Source organism: Phyllostomus discolor, chromosome 2 (assembly GCF_004126475.2).
Source record: "Phyllostomus discolor isolate MPI-MPIP mPhyDis1 chromosome 2, mPhyDis1.pri.v3, whole genome shotgun sequence".
Lineage (NCBI taxonomy): Eukaryota > Metazoa > Chordata > Mammalia > Chiroptera > Phyllostomidae > Phyllostomus > Phyllostomus discolor.
Window position 1 is genome coordinate 44,205,226 of NC_040904.2, and position 19,291 is coordinate 44,224,516.

General features: G+C 49.1%; 2 protein-coding genes across 5 annotated transcripts in view; both read left to right on the forward strand.

The window, feature by feature from the left end:
* Positions 1-483: 483 nt before the first annotated feature.
* Positions 484-9,404, forward strand: AP2M1 (adaptor related protein complex 2 subunit mu 1). Its single transcript, XM_028504296.2, has 12 exons — positions 484-618; positions 2,612-2,728; positions 4,457-4,722; positions 5,443-5,525; positions 5,942-5,947; positions 6,144-6,279; positions 6,368-6,509; positions 7,013-7,132; positions 7,226-7,361; positions 7,465-7,562; positions 8,031-8,142; positions 8,805-9,404. Exons 2-12 carry the CDS (start codon positions 2,655-2,657, stop codon positions 8,937-8,939), a joined length of 1,308 nt encoding a protein of 435 aa, XP_028360097.1. The 5' UTR covers positions 484-618; positions 2,612-2,654; the 3' UTR covers positions 8,940-9,404.
* Positions 9,405-11,110: 1,706 nt separating this feature from the next.
* Positions 11,111-19,291, forward strand: part of ABCF3 (ATP binding cassette subfamily F member 3) — a 28,719-nt gene continuing 20,538 nt past the window's right edge. Inside the window, exons 1-14 of one of the 4 annotated variants that reach the window (XM_028504420.2) lie at positions 11,111-11,284; positions 11,511-11,658; positions 11,808-11,887; positions 12,396-12,442; positions 12,658-12,755; positions 12,854-12,976; positions 13,131-13,397; positions 13,715-13,795; positions 13,879-13,938; positions 14,037-14,093; positions 14,227-14,249; positions 14,334-14,389; positions 14,503-14,703; positions 14,802-14,878. In XM_028504420.2, the coding sequence (XP_028360221.1) occupies positions 11,212-11,284; positions 11,511-11,658; positions 11,808-11,887; positions 12,396-12,442; positions 12,658-12,755; positions 12,854-12,976; positions 13,131-13,397; positions 13,715-13,795; positions 13,879-13,938; positions 14,037-14,093; positions 14,227-14,249; positions 14,334-14,389; positions 14,503-14,703; positions 14,802-14,878 (1,391 nt within the window). In that variant the 5' untranslated portion in view covers positions 11,111-11,211. Of the gene's footprint in view, positions 11,285-11,510; positions 11,659-11,807; positions 11,888-12,395; positions 12,443-12,657; positions 12,756-12,853; positions 12,977-13,130; positions 13,411-13,714; positions 13,796-13,878; positions 13,939-14,036; positions 14,094-14,226; positions 14,250-14,333; positions 14,390-14,502; positions 14,704-14,801; positions 14,879-19,291 lie in introns of those variants that run through there. The other 3 variants (XM_036017763.1, XM_036017765.1, XM_028504424.2) reach the window with 3 other exon arrangements.

A 19,291-nucleotide genomic window follows, 5' to 3' on the forward strand; every position in this document is an offset into this window, starting at 1 on the left:
GCGGGGGGAACACCTTGGGAGAATGAGGTGATGTTACAAAGCAGTAAATTCAGCACAAACACTTCTACAAGTCGTATTTTATGTAGAAAGTGAGAACAGCCAATCCTCGGACTCTGGAGACACTAAAGTCCTATAGCGACTCAAGACTTAACAGATGGACTTCCGAAGGCATTAAACCCCTTCAGGTTCACGAGGTGGGGGCGGGGTGTGGGGGGGGCGGGGCGGACACTGAAATAGGAACAGGAGGGACTGTGGAGACTACAATTCCCAGAATGCTCAGTGGGGGAAATGAGTGGCGTGGAGTAGTCTGGGACGTGAATTTACGGTGGGGCTGGTTAAGGCCATTCCTACTCCTCCTCACGAAGTTCTCGAAGGCAGTCGGTAGTTGTAGTTTTGCTAAACCTAGAGAGCTTAAAATTTAAGCGAGAACCCCGAGGTCCTGACGGGATTTGTAGTGTGCGCGGGAGGCGGACGCACACGCGCACGCGCAGCTGAGGCCGGGGCGGAGCCGGGGCACTGCAGTGAAAGCAGAGGCAGCGGGCTGGAGCAGGGGGAGGGCGGACATCTTGGGATCTGGAGAGTGGCCGGTCCGGCGGATTTGGGGGCCGCGGACACCAGGTGAGCTCAGGATCTGGACTTACGGAGTGAGGGTGGGCGCCTGCCCAACTGCAGTTTTGCTCTTCCCTGCACTGCGTACGCGAAAAGCTGCCTACACCCGTGAGTGGCCTCGGCTTTCAGATCCCGGAGGGAGCTGACGGCGGGTGGGAACGCCCGGGGCGCGGTTGCAGACGGGAGGGGAGCGGTGCCCTCCACCTGACCCGCCCGGCGCTTCCCTCGAGAGGGAGACCTACTGGAATCTTCCCAGAGCTGGGACGCCGCGCGGCGCCCCCGTCCCAGGAATAGCGACAACACCCCTGCCAGTCGGTGCCTACCCGTCAATGCAAGGACAATCTCCCTATCTGCTAGGACAGTGACACCCGCTTGTGCTGCCTCCTCGGACTGTGACAAGCCTCCTACCCCTCCCTCCCAGTTGAATGACACCCCAAGGCTCTTATGCCTCATTCCTGTGACAGCCCCACACCCCGTGGAACCATCTTTTTCCGCGATGTTTTCCACCCCAGGGCAAATGCCCACCACCCCGTTGTACGTCTTCCCAGCATTCCCTTATTCGCCACGGTCAGGTCCCCCTGCTGTTTTTCCTCTTCTAAGCCCTGACCTTTGCCACACTGAAATACTTTCCCCCAGGTGCCCCCACCCAGCCCCATTGCTGCCGTGGGCTTACCTGAGTATATTGCCTGGCTGTTGCTGTCGGTTTGTTCCCTTAAGTAAATAATCCATTCCTGTTCTGGGCCCCCACCTCTGCTTCTGTGGTGCCAGAGCTCCCTACCACTTGATACCTGTGAACTTGGTTCTTTGCCCAGGGCTCTACCTCCATTTTGCCTTTCCCCTTCCCAACCTCTTTGTGATTGAGGGGTAGGATGTGTCCACCACCTTCAGAGACCTCTTTACTGAGTTGGGGAGATACATCTTGATGGCCACAGTAATAGACTTTGTTTTACAGTTTAGAAAAGTCGGCTAAATTATCTCCTGTGAAATTAATACCAGGGCTAATCCAGAAGATCTAGAACTAAATTAACCCTTTTGCCCTTGCAAACGGTCTATGTTTATTTGACCCAAATAATACGGATAATTCAGGCATCCTGCCCCTCACTTGTAGGCACTTGGGCCAGAAGTGTTGTGTCTGGAATCACAGAACTTCTGCTGAAAGAGCCTCTTAATTTTATGTACCTGCACCCTACCTCCCCGCCTCACTACCACCTCCCCTTATTTTTATTGGACTTTGGAGCTGAGAGGGAGCCTCCCTTTTTGAAAACAAGGTGGTCAAAAATAACTATGTACTAAGCAGCCTAGGTCCTTTAAGTGTAATCTGCTAGGGCTGGGGCCTTTCTGCTCTGCTCTTTTGCCTGCTTATCTGACTGCCTGGGAGAGGTAGAAGCCACACTTCTGGATTCATGTCAGGGCATAAGGCCTTCTTTCCTCCTCCCCCAACCCTGCACACTCTTTCTTGGAATGTTTAGACTTCTGTGAATTAGAGAGCCAGAGATTCAGACCCTGCCTCCTTTTCAGAAGAGTAGGAGAGTCTGAGATTGGGTGCTCCTAAAGCTGTCCCTAGGGGCTCCAGACCTGAACCCACTGGAATAATTCCTGCCGCCATGCCATTCTTGCAGCCCCAGGCAGTCCTTCATAGTGACTCACTGGTGAGAGCCTGAGTGACAGTCGGCACCGGAAGGGGCCTAAAAGGATCTTTGCTGAGCTCAGCTCTGGGAAGAGGAGGAGGGGGCTACTCTCTGGGCCCAGTCTCAGAAAAGGGAGGGTCAAATGGCCTTAGAATCCTGGGCCTAAGTCCCTCACTGTGTCTTTATCCATTCCAGTGTGAGATAAACAGGAACTGGAGCCTGGCTAAGGGGAGGGGCGTGCTTGCAAGGGCTGCAGGATCCCTTGCTAAAAGGTTGACTCAGGAAAAAAGCCCAGATTGTGACCTGCACAGCCCCACAGGGGACGTTGGCAGGGGTTCTGAGACCTTCCCTGACCCTGCCTCTGCCTGTCCTAGGTCTTTTCTCAGAGCAATGGGCTGCGAAGACTAAGCTGCCGCCATGATTGGAGGCTTATTCATCTATAATCACAAGGGGGAGGTGCTCATCTCCCGGGTCTACCGAGATGACATCGGGTGAGTCCCCTGGCTGAGCCACCTGTGTCCCCAACCTTCCCATCCCTCCTTCCCAGCATGCAGAACTAGGTCTGTTCCTATCAGACCCTTGAGTTGGACCATCCCTACCCCCGTGTGCTGCTGCATCATGGAAGTTAAGCAAATACAGCCTGGTTCCCATGAGGTCTGGTAGTGCTGGCTCCCAGGTGGGACCTCTGGACTGCTGTGGCCCTTACAGTCGGAACTCCGGCCTTTCCTATCTCTAGTGACACACCTGGTTGCTAAAGATGAGTGCTTGTGCCTGGGCAGGCTGATTCCACTTTTGAGGAGGAGGGAGATCTGTCTTCTGGGTGGAGTTAGTGACCAGGCTGGAGGTACTAATCCATCTAAGTCTTGCTGTCAAAAAGCCATTCTCAGGGTGAGAGTCTTCACTGGATTCTTTTGAAAGCCTCTCCAGGCTGCCAAATCCTCTTCCACTCCCTTTCTCAGAAGGAGGCAGGCTGCTGACTCAGCTATTTTCAGTTCCCCTGGGCCATTCCTGGAGGAGAGATTATGAGCACTGAGGCACTCCGTGAGTCACTGAGGGAAAGGCAGAAGGTCAGAAGCCATGCTGCCCTTTCTGGCCTATCGGAATAGCTTCTTATTCTGGGTTCCTCAGACCTTAACAAGGAGTCCCTGCTTCTCATTCTGCCCCACCCTGCATACCACTGTTCTTTCCTGGCTAAGGGGACACATCCTAGCCTCAGCAGCTCTAATGAGATTCAGCACCTCTGGTTCCTGCTGCTCTGTTTTTCTTTCTCTAAGATCTTGGGACAGACAATCATAGAATGGGCTTGCTGCAGTGCCCCAACTCATTAGCTCTTGGCTCCCAGGGTAGTGGGCCAATGTGGCCTTTGTGGCTGGCTATCCATTGGCTGGTGGTGGGGCATGAGCTAGAGTTGTGGAAACGCCTGGCTTACCAGGGCCTCGCTGGCTACACCCATCTGCACCCTGCTGTGGCCCAGCATGGACCTGGTTAAGCCGGAGTCAGGGCATACACTGTCTTGCATGCCTTGCTGTGCTCTCTACCCCTTGCCTGTGCCTTGTCTGCTTCTGCCTCAGGGTGTGTGCTGCCTACCCCAGTGTGTTGTGTCTAACCCTCTCTCTCGTTGCTGTCACTCTCCTCCTCTTGCTGGCGTCATTTCTCTCATCCCATCTCATTGGCTGCCGTAGCAATAGGTAAGCGGCCTGTCAAGCTGCTGCCCAGGCACAGGTGGGTGGGGGGTCTTGTCCCCCCCCATCCTTGTTTTCTTCATCCTTTTTCATTATCTAAGCTTGCCCTGTAATTGGATTCTGGACAAAAGTGGGTGGCCCTGCTCCATGGCCCCTTGGTGCTTCTCCCTTAGCAGATTAGAGCGTTCTCTGAAGTCACACTGGCTTTGTCTAACTTCTAGGGGATCCAGCCTTCTCCACTGGCGGGACAAGTACAGAAGAAGGGGGGTCTCTTTCTCATGGGGGCCTAGAGCTCACTGAGAAGCTAGAGAAGTGGCAGCTGGGAAATTGGGGTCAGACTGGGAGTCAGGAACATATCTCCCTAAACCTGACGAACCTCGCTTTATTCAGATTACATCTGTCTTCCTGTCATTGAGCTTTAGAATATGCATCAGACTTCAGCAGTGAAGTGTGGGTGCTGTTAGCAACTGCGGCTGATCCTCGTAGAGTGAAGTTTGCCTGGGTGCTGAGCGGTCCCTGTCCCCCTATTTCCCTCAGGAGGAATGCAGTGGACGCCTTTCGGGTCAATGTTATCCACGCCCGGCAGCAGGTGCGCAGCCCCGTCACCAACATTGCTCGCACCAGTTTCTTCCATGTTAAGCGGTCCAACATCTGGCTGGCAGCTGTCACCAAGCAGAATGTCAATGCTGCCATGGTCTTTGAATTCCTCTATAAGATGTGTGACGTAATGGCTGCCTACTTTGGCAAGATCAGCGAGGAGAACATCAAGAACAATTTTGTGCTCATATATGAGCTGCTGGATGGTGAGGCTGGTGGAGTGGTGGGCTCGGGGGTGGGGACCTGATGGGGCTTGAGCTGGAGGTGGGAGCAGGTCTGAGGCTCCAGTACCTTCTGAACTTTCTTTCCTGACTATCTGGTCTTTTGAGCCCTAAGAACAGCAGTCCAAATTCAGATCTAAAGGTTACTCTAAAGTGAAACACAGAAATAGGGTTGGTGAATGGAGGTCTTTCAGGGGGTTAGGAACCTGACTGGGATTTAGCAGCTGGGCCTCCTGCAGTAAGCACTACTCACCCTCTTACCTGTGTGGTTTGGGCCTTAGTTCACTGACTCTACTCCCAGCTTTCCATCTGACACCTGCCTCAGCCTGGAGGAAGGTGTACTATAGGCCCCTCAGGTGCTCTGCATACTGTTATCTCTGTTCCTCGGTAGCCGGCATGATTTAAGTGAGCAGTCATTCCCCCTTCCCAACATCTCTCTGTTTTCTAAGGCTTCTTGACCTCTCACCCATGGCCATGTGACTCTTCTGCTGATTTTCTCTATCTGCAAAAAAACAAATCTGACACTTTATTTTCTTCTGAAGCACAAATCCCAGAGTATATACTACAAGGCTAGAAGACTTTGCTGCAGATGATCCCACACTCTTTTGGAGCTATGCTGGCTAGGCACGTCTAGGCCAAGAAGAGATGGGAATGACGGAGCCTTCAGCATTTCCCAGAAGCTGATGGTTCGCCTTCTTTTTGCAGAGATCCTGGACTTTGGCTATCCACAGAACTCAGAGACAGGCGCGCTGAAAACCTTCATTACTCAGCAGGGCATCAAGAGCCAGGTATTTGAATTAGACAGCCATCGTCAGGGTGAAGCCCAGTCTCCCTTCATCCCAGCTAGTTCCCGAGCCTTGTCCTAGCTGAATTATGAGCCTGCCTCTGACAGGAAGTGCCGGCCCAGTCTTTCTGCCATGACTGCAGGCCTGTGTTCCCTTGTGTGGTCCTCTCCCAACTTAGGAGCAACTGACTCAGCATCTCTCTGTTACTGGGAAAACAGATCAAGCAGTTTCCTTTTGCACTGGGGGAAGGAGGAGAAGAGGTTGCTCTGGAGACCTGGGTTCCTCAGGAGGAGAGAGGTTGGACTCTTTTCCGGGATCCAGAGCTCATAGCCTTCTCCTTTTTCTTTTCTACCTGCCTCTTCCTGTCTGTGCTCCCCTGCTGCTTCCTGTGGGCTCCACATTGGCCCTGTGACCTCCAGCATCAGGTAAGGTTTTCCCTCATCTTCCCTTACAGTTTTGATCCCTTTTCTCAGGCCTTGCCCTAAGTAGCTTGTGAAGACAGATGGGTTCCTAAGTGGGGACTAGAAGGAAAGAGGGATAAGGATTGAGTGGGGATAGAGAAAGGATGATTAAAAGTGGGGAGGAATGAAGCCATCGTTGTTTCTCTCTATTTCCATGAAGACAAAAGAAGAGCAATCCCAGATCACCAGCCAGGTGACTGGGCAAATTGGTTGGCGGCGGGAGGGCATCAAGTATCGTCGGAACGAGCTCTTCCTGGATGTGCTGGAGAGTGTGAACCTCCTCATGTCCCCACAGGGTGAGAGCTCTCTTGTGATGAAGCTGGAGGGGGACTGGGGCAATGTCCTGGTCCTGTCTCAGCTTTTCCATTGTCTCTTCATCACCAGGGCAGGTGCTGAGCGCCCATGTGTCAGGCCGGGTGGTAATGAAGAGCTACCTGAGTGGCATGCCTGAGTGCAAGTTTGGGATGAATGACAAGATTGTCATTGAGAAGCAGGGCAAAGGCACAGCTGATGAAACAAGCAAGAGGTGTCTGAGGCACGGGAGTTGGTGGGAGAGGGTGGACCTTGGAGGTCTGAGGGGAGCCTTGGTGAAGCGCAGACTCCCCCCTGGACATCATTTCTGAGGTAGTGCAAACTCTGTCTTCCCAAGAGTGTGCTTGGCTGGTCACTCCCGACATCTGTACTTGAGATGAGGGGATTGTCCTCATCTTACTCAGAGACTAAACCCCTTTGTTTGGTCCCCAGGACCAAGGCACTTCTGTATATATGTAGGGCCTCTGCCCATTGTGCTTGAAACCTCTGGGTCCCAAGCAGCAGAGCTCTCAAGAGATGATGAGCTTGCAGAGCTCCCACTCGTCTCTAACTCTGGGACACGGGCTCCTAAGTCAAAGCTGCATCCTGGCAGCTTTTGATAGTGTATAGTGGAAGCCTCACGCAGGCTCTGGCACCTTTGTGGGTAGGGTAGCCTCCTAGCATGCTTTGGTCCTGCCACTCTCCTGTACCAATGAGACTTTCTGGCCCTTCTTATAGCGGGAAGCAATCAATCGCCATTGATGACTGCACCTTCCACCAGTGTGTGCGACTCAGCAAGTTTGACTCTGAACGCAGTATCAGCTTCATCCCACCAGATGGGGAGTTTGAGCTCATGAGGTGCCACTGGGGTTGTGAGGAGGCAAGGGCAGAAAGTGGGAAGAGGGAGGAGGACAGGCTCTGCTATGCTAAACTTGCTCTCCACTCCTAAAGGTATCGCACCACCAAGGACATCATCCTTCCTTTCCGGGTGATCCCACTAGTGCGGGAAGTGGGGCGTACCAAGCTTGAGGTCAAGGTGGTCATTAAGTCCAACTTCAAGCCCTCACTACTGGCACAGAAGATTGAGGTAAGGACAAGGGACTTGGGGAGGAATAAGTACTTGTCTTCAGAAATAAAGGCAGTTGATACCAGGGCCTGACAGAGCTCCCTGACAGGTGTGTCACTTCTAGGTGAGGATCCCAACCCCATTGAACACAAGCGGGGTGCAGGTGATCTGCATGAAGGGGAAGGCCAAATACAAGGCCAGTGAGAACGCCATCGTGTGGAAGTGAGTCCTTCCTTCATGAGGCCACAGCAGGGCTCAAGAAGCCCTGGTGTACCCTCTTGTTCACTTTTACCTTTCATCCTCGGAGTGCGTATGTGTTTTTTGTGGGGGAACTGCCTGTTTGCTTCCAGGAGCCTCTGCCTGCTCTCACCTTCTATACCTCCGCATGAGTGTGCATGTGTTTGTACTCGGGTGCATGCACACACTTATCAAGATGCTTTAACGTTTTCGCATTTGCCCTTGGAATACGTCTGTGAAGTGAAACAGGGTAAGGGATGGCATGCCCACATATCTAAGCAGAAACTGCAGCCCACGGTGCTAAAAGAATAGCAGGTCCAAGGTTTCATAGCAAGTAGTTATCAAGGTCCTCACCACATTTCCTTATCCTAGAACCTCCCACAAGCTCCTGGGTTCTCTCCCCACCCCCTTGAAATTCCTCCAAGCTACCACCCATTGCTCCTGTGTTCCCAGGATCAAGCGCATGGCAGGCATGAAGGAATCACAGATCAGCGCAGAGATTGAGCTTCTGCCCACCAATGACAAGAAGAAGTGGGCTCGACCCCCCATTTCCATGAACTTTGAGGTATGGCAAAGGAGAGGCCTAGAGCCATAGCTGATAGGCTAGCTAGGAAAGATCTTAGAGATCATTCAGGTCAACCTCTATAGCTTACTACCTGCAGATGAAGAAACAGCCCTATGGAGGGGAAGTGACTTTAATTCATAGATCCATTTCCCCTTCATGCCTCTAAATAGAAATTGCTGTTCACACTAACAAAAATCTTTGACTTTTTTTGGCTTGTAAGGTAATTCTTTGGAAGATTTTAGATTGCTTGAATGCCAAGTAAGACACAAAGTTTACTTACAGTCAGGAAAATTGGCTGACTTTGCCTTGTGCAAATTGTATGTTAAACATACAGTTTTCTCCACCTTATTTTTTTAAGTCCATAATATTGAGCAGAATAATATGTTCTAAGATACATATTTGGTCGCTGCTTTCTGCAGATTAAAGAAATTGATACAAGTTGTCACAGGTAGGGACTGACTTCAAACCCAAGTGATTGCTAGTTTACTCTTGGATATGCTTTCTTCTTTAGTAATCTTTCAGAGGACCCCTCACTACCCCATTGGCTTCTTTCAGACCCCAATCAGTCAGTTGCCTGTAGTAGAGATGAAGGTAGGGCAGGGCTATGAAGAGGGAGGCTGGCAGGAAGGCCACATTTCTAACTGGAGCTCTCCCTTGCCCAGGTGCCATTCGCACCCTCTGGCCTCAAGGTGCGCTACTTGAAGGTGTTTGAACCGAAGCTGAACTACAGCGACCATGATGTCATCAAATGGGTGCGCTACATCGGCCGCAGCGGCATTTATGAGACCCGCTGCTAGCTGCTTAATGGCAGCTAGCCCGCCTCCCCACCCACCCTCTTCCACAGGTCTAAGTGCCCTGGCCACCACACATAAGTGTCTCCTCCCTCCTGCTTTGCTGCCTTCCCTTTGCACCAGCCCCTGAGTCTAGGTCTGGACCAACCACATCGCAAGCAGGACTGGTGGAGCTGTCCCTGGGCTCCCTGGGCAGGGTGGTTTCTGGGACTCCTGCTTCTCCTTCCATCTGCCCTGGCCCTGTGCCAGGCTGTGAGTTCTGTGACCAAAGCCAGGTGGGCTTCTCCTCCCCTCCCTTGTAGCCACATCTCTCAAGTGGGAGGGTTGGCTGCCCCTCACCTCAGAGCTCCCCAACAGCTAGTAACGGATCCCTAACCCTCAGTCCCTACTCTGCTTTGGGATAGTGTGAGCTTCATTTTGTACACGTGTGACTTTGTCCAGTTATAGACCCAATAAACTCAGTAGAGTGGAGTTGCTGGCTAAGTGTTGATATGGGAGCTACATGGGGAGGCAAACTGGTGGGACTGCTCTTTCCATGTCTTACACTGCCTGCTTTAAGTAGGATTTTGTTAGGAACTCTCTCAAGGCTTCTTCCCTTGTCTTGGTCTCAATTATTAGGCCCCTTCAAGGCCATCGGATCCCTAATCCTGACTGGTGTTAACCCCAGGTTCCCTGTTTCAGAAAACAGCCTCAACTACAAGCAGCCCCACCAGGCCCCGGTTCTCTGAGGGAAGAGATTCTTTCCCTAATTCACTGTAGCTTCGGGCAGGCGTTTTCTAATTAGAGATTAAGCAAAGTTTACATGTGGTCTTTTTCAGTCTTCCTGAGAAACTAACTGACCTAATTCCACTCGCTTCCCAAACCTTGGTGGGTGGGTTATAAAAGGGAAGATTTCACTCCCTGGGGTCTTCAAAAATTCCTTTCTGTACCAAGTGTTTGAGGGGGGGTATGATGTTCCATATTCTGTTGGTGGGTTGGAGCAGAAAAAAGCAGATTTACCTCACCAATTTTCCCTCCTTGGTTTCAGCCTTTTTAAACCTAAGAAATCTATTAGAAATTTTCAAAAATAAACAAAAGTAGCAAAATATAATGAACCCTCATGCCCCATCATCCAATTTAAACAATTATCAACTCATGGCCAATTCCTTAATATCACATCCAGTCTGTGTCCACACTTAATCTAAGTGCCCTATAAAACTTTTTACAATATTGTGTCTAGAGCCAAACAAAGTCCACTGTAGTTGGTGAATGCTTCTTAAACGATATAAATCACAGGTTCTCAGCTCTTGAAATGTTGAAGAAACCAGATAGTTATGTACATAGTTTCCCTGTCAGCTCCTCTTAGTGTTTTCCTGTGAAGTGGTTTTTTAGATCTAGGGGCTTTATAGCATTATTTTAAATACCAGGATTGACTGATTCTCAGAAGGATAAATGAATACTGTAATTTTAGGTGACAATTTTAGAATGGGTTTGGAAGAGTGTTCCCTTTAATTGTGAAGCAGTATAAGCATCATTAACTTCTGAGAGTCAGTGAAAAGTAGCCTTAAAGTCATTTACTGAGATTCAGGGTACAGATAAGTCTGTTTTGGGTGTAGGTAGGGAATAACCACAGAATTTCAACAGGCCATGTTGTAGATCTGGTGGTTTTCTTGCGCTTTGGCGGTGAGGCTGCGCCGAGTGGTGCAAGGACCGAATAGGCAGTTTTGACTGAGTTGGAGGTGGCGGGTGGGCGGACGGGCTACCAAGCTGAGACAAGAAGCCCATAAAATCTGGGAACCGTAACACTCCCCGCGGCTGCACAGAACAGCGTAAGGGGCTTCTGAGAGTTCGGCGTGAATCAGCAAAGAGCTCAGGCTGGCTCCAAAATGGACCCGGCTGGGCGCCCACACTGATAAGGCCAATGTGCTTTATCAACCTCCTGTCTGTCGGGAGGTTCCCACCCGCTGGACCTTAGGCGTCCGACTTCCCACTCACCCTGCCCGCCTCCGTCATCTCCACCTCCCTAAAGGCAGCGAGGCCCGCACGTGTGGCTAATTTTTCAGAGAAAAAGGTGTTGCGCAAGCACAGACAGAACAGCCCCAGTGCAGACTCTGAGGCACGCGTGCGCACCGTTTCTCCCCCGTGACCCCGCCCACTGGGTTCCGCTCAGTCCGCGCCTTTCTTACGTCTCCACTACGCGTGCGCCTTGAAACCAGGGTCGAGCTTTCGGGGGAAGGGCAGGGGGCGGGCCTCGTCCGGGATCTCACCACGACTGTGCGGAAGGGAGCCTGACTGGAACATGGCGACTTGCGCTGAAATCCTGCGGAGCGAGTTTCCCGAAATCGACGGACAGGTCTTCGACTACGTGACGGGTAAGCCCAACCGAATCAACACGCTGGGCAGGCCGAAGTAGAAGTCGGGAGGGGAAGACTAAGGGAGGGCAGTGCCGGGGCCGATACTAGGCCTCTCCTCTGTGTGACCTCTTCTCCCGAGGGCGCGTTGGGTCTGGAGCCCGGACTGGAGTCACGGTTCCAGCGCCAAACTCCTTGTATGTTCATTCTACCCGATATTTAACTTAACCTGGCACGCCTGGCCCAGGCGTCTTGCACAGCGGCAGCGCGGACTTCGAGTCTGTAGATGACCTGGTGGAAGCTGTGGGGGAACTGTTGCAGGAGGTGTCCGGGGACAGCAAAGATGACGCGAGCATCAGAGCCGTATGTCAGCGCATGTACAACACTCTGCGCCTGTACGTGGATGGTCAGGGGGGATTCATGGGTGGAGATGGGCGGGAGGACCGCCAAGAGACGGGGCGGGGGTGGGGGTGAGGGAAGAAGTTTTGGTGGCCATAGAGCTTTTTCCTGAACTCACTCCGCCCTTTCTGTACCTACCGTCAAGGGCTGAGCCACAGAGCCAGGGAAACAGCCAGGTGCTGCTAGATGCCCCCATCCAGTTGTCAAAGATAACGGAGAACTACGGTGAGTGTGAGGGAAGATTGAACCAGCCACTCTATCCTTTTCTCAGCCTCTGGGCCCCAGCCACCTGCCTCCTGTAGCTCAGAACTCCTGGTCCCTCTTCTCCATAAGACCAGATTGTAGAAGCTAGTTGTTGTCTTTACTGAAGGCAAAAGAGCCCGTTGATGAAGGGAGTAGAGTTGGAGGGTTCTCCAAGCTTTGGCAATAGTAGGAAGCATATGGGCTTTGGAGCTGGAGAAATGTGGGTTCCCCACCCCTTTTTGTGATTTCAAGACAAACTGCATGCTCTTGTAAGAGTTGCTTATTTGCCCCAGCCTTGTATCCTTTATCTGAAATAGTTTTTTAAGTGCAGGGAGGAGGATAGCTATCTGTTGACTGTCTATATTCAGTATTGTTAAGCTTCGTATTGTAAAGCTTTCCTGAAAATGTCTGTCTGGTTTATATTGGTTACTCAAAATATTAGTTTCCCTTCCCTCAGGGGGAAGGTGACCGCTTTTCTTATTGCCTACAGACTGTGGCACCAACCTTCCAGGACTACTGAAGAGGGAACAGTCCTCGGTGAGGAACAGGAAGAACGGGAGGGGGCTGTTTATGGTTGGGGTAGGAGATGACTGTCTCTAAATACTGCATTATTTTTCTGGGGTATTCTGATAATGTCGTTTTCTGTCATCAGGGGTAGGTAAATCAAGAGGGTTGACTTGAGGTGCTCTCTCTGAGGGCTTCCTTTCTGAGCCTACACCCTAAGGTGAAAATGGTTTTGTTTGGACCCGTAGACAGTGAATGCAAAGAAGCTAGAGAAAGCTGAGGCTCGACTAAAGGCAAAGCAGGAGAAACGCTCAGAGAAGGACACACTGAAGACCAGCAACCCTCTGTGAGTTTAGCATGAAATGTTTAAGAGAGCAAGCAGTCTCCACAGGGATGGAAGGGTGGTCGGGAGTGCCAAAAGCCATTCCTTTCTTTATTTAAAAGAGTCTTGGAAGAAGCATCAGCCAGCCAAGCAGGCAGCAGAAAGGAGAGTCGGTTAGAATCATCTGGCAAGAACAAATCCTACGATGTGCGAATTGAGAACTTCGATGTGTCTTTTGGCGATAGGTGAGGGTGTGGCAGTGGGGGTGTGTGTGATGGTTTTCTTTTTCCAATTAAAGGAGAATTTGGAAAGATGAAATGGGGCTAAGTTTCTGTTGTTAAACTTGCAGTACACTTATGTCTAAAGCACCCCTTTGTCTTCTCCCTGCTACCCTTGCAGGGTACTGCTGGCTGGTGCGGATGTGAACCTGGCGTGGGGTCGCCGCTATGGCCTGGTGGGTCGGAATGGGCTCGGAAAGACAACACTGCTGAAGATGCTGGCCACCCGGAGCCTGCGGGTTCCAGCACATATTTCTCTGCTATACGTAGAGCAGGAGGTTGTTGGAGATGACACCCCTGCCCTGCAGAGTGTGCTGGAGAGTGACACTGTGCGAAAAGACCTCCTGCAGCGGGAGCGGGAGCTCAGTGCCCAGATTGCTGCTGGCAGGTGAAAGCACTGGGTTGAGGACTACTAGCAGCAGCTGTCCTTCACATAGTGCCTGCCCTACTGTCACAGTCCCTAATTTGCATGTTCATCCCAGTGAGCAGCAGAGTGTAGAACTTAGCACTGAGAGGCTCTCAAGCCCCTTGTTCCTTCCACAGTGCCCAAGGCCCTCAGTGCTGTAAGCAGGTTCTTCCAATACTCTGTTCTTGTCCCAGCAACAAGTCAGCCAGTGGTCTGCTTTCAAACTGCAGGGAGTATAGGACATCCTCTTGGTCTGCCCCCACTCAGGCTGGTTACACTTTCCCCCATTCCCACCCCAGGGCTGAAGGCTCAGAAGCTGCACAGCTGGCAGAAATCTATGCCAAATTAGAAGAAATTGAGGCTGACAAGGCACCTGCCAGGTATTTGAAATTCCCCCTTCCTTCACATTTCACCTTTCCCTTCTGTTACCTATTCCAACTGTATTCTTCAACTTCGCTTCTAGGGCTTCAGTCATTCTTGCTGGACTGGGCTTTACCCCTAAAATGCAGCAGCAGCCCACCAGGTGAGTAATCCTTGCCATTCTTGACTCTGACTACTGTTGGTTCTGCCTCTGTTGGTGCTGGTGAGACCCACCTCTGATGTGGCTCTGTCTATCTCCAGGGAGTTCTCAGGTGGCTGGAGGATGAGACTGGCCCTTGCCCGGGCCCTGTTTGCTAGGTGAGTCTTCTGGGCCTATTTATGCATACTGTGGGGGATGGACTTTGGTTCTTGGGAGGCAGCAATAACCTAAAGCAGCTTGGGAGGCAGCTTTGACCTAAAACTTCAAGCCTTGCATTCTTCTTTTCCATAGGCCAGACCTTCTGCTGTTAGATGGTGAGTGTGAAAGTGGGAAAGGTGGTAACACCCATGTTTCCTGGTGCTCCAGTCCTTCAATCCCAAATGTGTTCACTTTTCCAGAACCCACAAACATGCTGGATGTAAGGGCCATCTTATGGCTGGAGAATTACTTGCAGGTGAGTGTCTCCAGGTGCTGGAGTAGGTCTAGGGAAAGTCTGCCTCCAAGATACCTGGGGGCTGGGAGCTGACTGCCCTCCCAAACTGGGCCTGCTGTCCTATGACCCCTCAGACATGGCCCTCCACAATTCTGGTTGTCTCCCACGACCGAAACTTCCTGAATGCCATAGCCACAGACATCATCCATCTGCATAGCCAGCGGCTAGATGGTTACCGGGGAGACTTTGAGACCTTTATCAAGAGCAAGCAGGAGCGGCTACTGAACCAGCAGCGTGAATATGAGGCACAGCAGCAGTATCGCCAGCACATCCAGGTTTGGAAGCAAGCAGGGCCGAGGGCTCCCCTCCCATGGGTATTAGAGTTGGAGGGAGTGAGGGAGCCAGAGCAATGCCTGCATTCATCTATCCACAGGTTTTCATTGACCGGTTTCGCTACAATGCCAACAGAGCCTCTCAAGTACAGAGTAAACTCAAGATGCTGGAGAAGCTGTGAGTACAGTGTCCATGACCAGGGACTGACTCCTGTTCTCTTAATTTCTTGCCTTGTTTTGCAGGCCACTCCTTGCCTTTCCATTCTAGGCCTCCCCCTTTCTAGAAACCAATTATAACTTCCTATGCTGCGGGAAAGTAAAATGTTTTATACTGCTCTCAGAGTTAATGTTGCCCCAGGCCTAGGCAAACACTAATCTACTTCCTGTCTGTATATATTTGCTTATGCTGAACATTTAATATATAGGAATCATTCAGTGTGACCTTTGTGTCTGGCTTCTTTTGTTTAACATAATGTTTTTGAGGGTCTCCTATGTCATAGCACATATCAGTACTTCATTCCCTTTATTTTTTTATTTTGTTTTGTTTTCTGAGTATTTGAAACCTGGCATTTTATTTCTTTTTTAAATTATATTTCATTGATTATGCTATTACAGGTGTCCTGATTTTTTTTCCCCACCTTTGCCCTCCTCCACCCAGCATCCACCACTCCCTCAGGCAATCCTCCCACCATTGTTCACATCCACGGGTCATGCCTATATGGAATGGCTACTGATTTCCTAGATCTACTTTACATCCCATGGCTATTCTGTAACTACCTAGCTATACTTCTTAATCCCCTCACCTCTTTACCCATTCTCCACACCACCCTCCCATCTGACAACCATCAAAATGCTCTCTGTATCCACAATTCTGTCTCTGTTCTTCTTGTTTGCTTAGCTTGTTTTTTAGATTCAGCTGTTGATAACAGATTTTTTGCCATTTTATTGTTCATAGTTTTGATCTCCTTTTTCCAATAAGTCGCTTTAACAGTTTATATAGTAGTGGTTTGGTGACGATGAACTCCTTTAGTTTTTTCTTGACTGGGAAGCTCTGTCTGCACTTTGATGCTAATTGATAGCTTTGCTGGGTAGAGCCATCTTGGCTGTAGGGGTCCTTGGTTTTGAAGACTTTGAATATTTATTGCCAGTCCCTTCTAGCCTGCATAGTTTCTTTTGAGAAATCTGCTGACAGGCTTATGGGAACTCCTTTGTAGGTAACCAACTTCTTTTCTCACTGCTTTTAAGATTCTCTATTATCTTTAAACTTTGGCATTTTAATTATGACGTGTCTTGGAGTGGGCCTTTTTGCATCCATCTTGTTTGGGATTATTTGTGCTTCCAGGACTTGCATGTCTATTTCCTTCACCAAATTAGGGAAATTTTCTTTCATTATTTTTTCAAGCAGATTCCCAATACATTGCTCTTTCTCTTCTCTTTCTGGCACTCCTATGACATGACTGTTGGACCTCTTCAAGTTGAACCAGGGCTATTTATACTATTCTCTCTCTCTTTTTTCTTTTTTCTTCTTGTTCTGATTGGTTGTTTTTTGTTCCCTTATGTTCCAAATCATTGATTTGATTCTCAGCTTCATCCACTTTACTGTTGTGTCCAGTAAACTCTTCTTTATTTCAGTTTATTTTTTATTTCTGACTGGATCTTTTTTAGGCTGTAGAGGCCCTACTAAGTTCCTTGAGCATCCTTATAACCAGTGTTTTGAACTCTGCATCTGATAGATTGCTTGTTTCTATTTTGTTTAGTTCTTTTTCTGGAGTTTTGATCTATTCTTTAATTTGGGGCATGTTTCTTTGTCTCTTCATTTTGGCGGCCTCCCTGTGTTTGTTTCTATGTATTAGGTAGAGCTGCTTTGACTCCATGTCTTGGTTGTGTGGCCTAATGTAGCAGATGTCCTGTAGCGTCCAGTGACACACAGCCTCCCATATCACCCAAGCTGGGTACTCAAGGTGCGCCCTTTGTGTGTGCTGAGTACACCCTCCTCTTGTAATTGAGCCTTGTTTGCTGTTGGCAGATCAATGAGAGGGATTTATCCAGGCCAGTCCACTGCAAGGACTGGCTATGACCACTGACTACCAACCTCCACCCTCTACAGAGGATCAACTGTGCAGGGGCAGGGTGATGGTGCTCCAATGTGGTCTGTAGCTCTCCACTGGGTATACTGGCCCTGGGGTTTTCTGGGTGGTGCAGGCCAAGGTCAGCCCCCAACCTGTGTTTTGCCTGGGGCCACCTTCCCTGAGCTATAAAGCAATCTGAGATGGCTACTAGTGCTGGGCTTGGAGATTCCCAGGTGAAGCCAAGCTGTGAATCTAGGCTGGCTGCTGCTAGTGCCAGGCCTGGGGCTCACTGAGGCCAGCTGTGACTTGTTTGAGAGGATTTAGAAAGATGTGAAGCTATTAGTCAAGACCAGCCATTTATAAAAAAACATAGCTTGGGTCCATATGTTGGGTGGGGCAGAGTCTCTAGGGATCTTCTAGGAGAGTCAAACAGTGTCATCCAAGTTGATGGAGTCTCAGATAGTGTATCAGCCTGCCAACTCTGTCAGGGAAGGGTTTAGTAAAGTGATAATGGCCTCTGTTTGCCTTGATGCAGATACTTCAGTTTCTCCTTGTGTATCACTAGTGTCTTTCAAACTGCTACTCCAGTGCTAGCGCTCAAAGAGAGTGAGTCTGAGTAGGTGAGTTCATGTGTGGGCTCTGGAAGAGGAACTGCATGGAGCTTTAGCAGTTTCTTCCACCGACTTCATCCCTACTGGTTTTTGCAGCCAGAAGTTGTGCAGACTTATCTTCCTAGTCCTGGAATGCTGGGACTCATTGCTCCCGACATATCCCTCCAGAATTTTTATCCACTACACGTGAGTGAGGCACCAGCCAGTTCCATGTTCGTGCCCTTCCTACCAGTCTGGATGGATGTAGCTTCTTTGATTCCGTAGTTGTCAAGACTTCCATTCAACTCTATTTCTGAAGGTTCCTGGGTGATGGTTTTGGTTTTTGGGTTTTTTTTGCAGTTGTAATTTTGATGTGGTTATGAGAAGAGGTGAGCCTTGTTTACCTGTGCTGCCATGTTGACCAGAAGTCTTCATTCCTTTTTATGGCCAGATAATGTTTATTGATTCATCAGTTGATGGACATTTAGATTTTCTTTTTTGGGCCCTTATGAATAGTGCTGCTGTGAATATTTGTGTACAAGTTTTTATGTGAACATGTTTCTAATTCTCTCTGGTACATACTTAAGAGTAGAATTGCTGCGTTACATGATAATTCTGTTTAACTTTTTAAGAAACTGCCAAACTATTTTCTAAAGCAGCTGCACCATTTACATTCCCACAACACTGTGTGAGGGTTCTAATTTCTCCATACCCTTGTCCACTTTTATTGTCTGTCTTTTTAATTTTAGCCATCCTAGTGGGCATGGTGTGTTATCTCATTGTGGTTTTGGTTTGCATGCCTTAATGACTATGGATGAGCATTGAAAGTGTAATCTTGAAGCAGCCTTTCCAGAAGTGCTGGTGGTAGGAGAGCCTAAAACCATTTTGTGACACTGAAACATCATGATGTGTTAACTAGGGCAAAAAGCTACAAAAAGGATAATCCTATTTTTTTCAGCATATAGTGAACTAGAAGAACGTACAGTCGTGTGCCACTTAAGCAGATACAGTCTGAGAAATACACTGTGGGGCAGTTGTGTCATTGTGTGAACATCATAGCATGCACTTACACAAACCTAGATGGTATAGCCTACTGTACACCTAGGCAGTGTGGTATATAGCCTGTTATTGCTCCAGGCCTACAAGTCTGTATGGCATGTTACTGTGCTGACTAATGCAGATAATTGTAACACATGGTCAGTATTTCTGTATCTCAACCTATCTAAACATAAAGCAGTCCAGTAAAAATACAATATAGAAGATAAAAAATGATACACTTGTATAGGGCACTTACCATGAATGGAAGTTGCTCTGGGTGAGTCAGTGAGTGAGTGGTGAGTGAATGTGAAGGCCTAGGACATTACTGTACACTTCTGTAGACTCTGTAAACACTCTACACTTATGTTACACTAAATTTATAAAACAACATGAAATTAAGCACAAGAGAAAATAATGCAACCAAGAGATGCAATAAGCATGAGATATATGAAGCTGCTGCTGTTGAAATAGCATACTGTTTTACAGCAAACTTTTTTCATGAGTAGAAAGAGGACATTCTCAAATAATGGCAAAAAGTACAATATAATAGATAAACCAGTAAGATAGTCGGTTATGATCATTACCAAGTATTATGTGCTGTACATAACTAGATGTGCTGTACTTTACATGACTGGGAGTGCAGAGATTTATTTACACCAGCATCACCACAAACACATGAGTAATACATAGTGCTGTGCTGGTGTGACCTGCTGTGATGTTACTAGGCGATGGAAGTTTCAGCTCCATTATAACCTTATGAGACCACCTTCATATGTGCAATCTTGTTGACCAAAGTGGTGGTATATAGTGTGTGACTATACTCAAAAATAAGAATGTTATCTGGGGAGAAAACTGTATTTGAACAATGATTAAAATAAAAAAAAAAAAGAATGT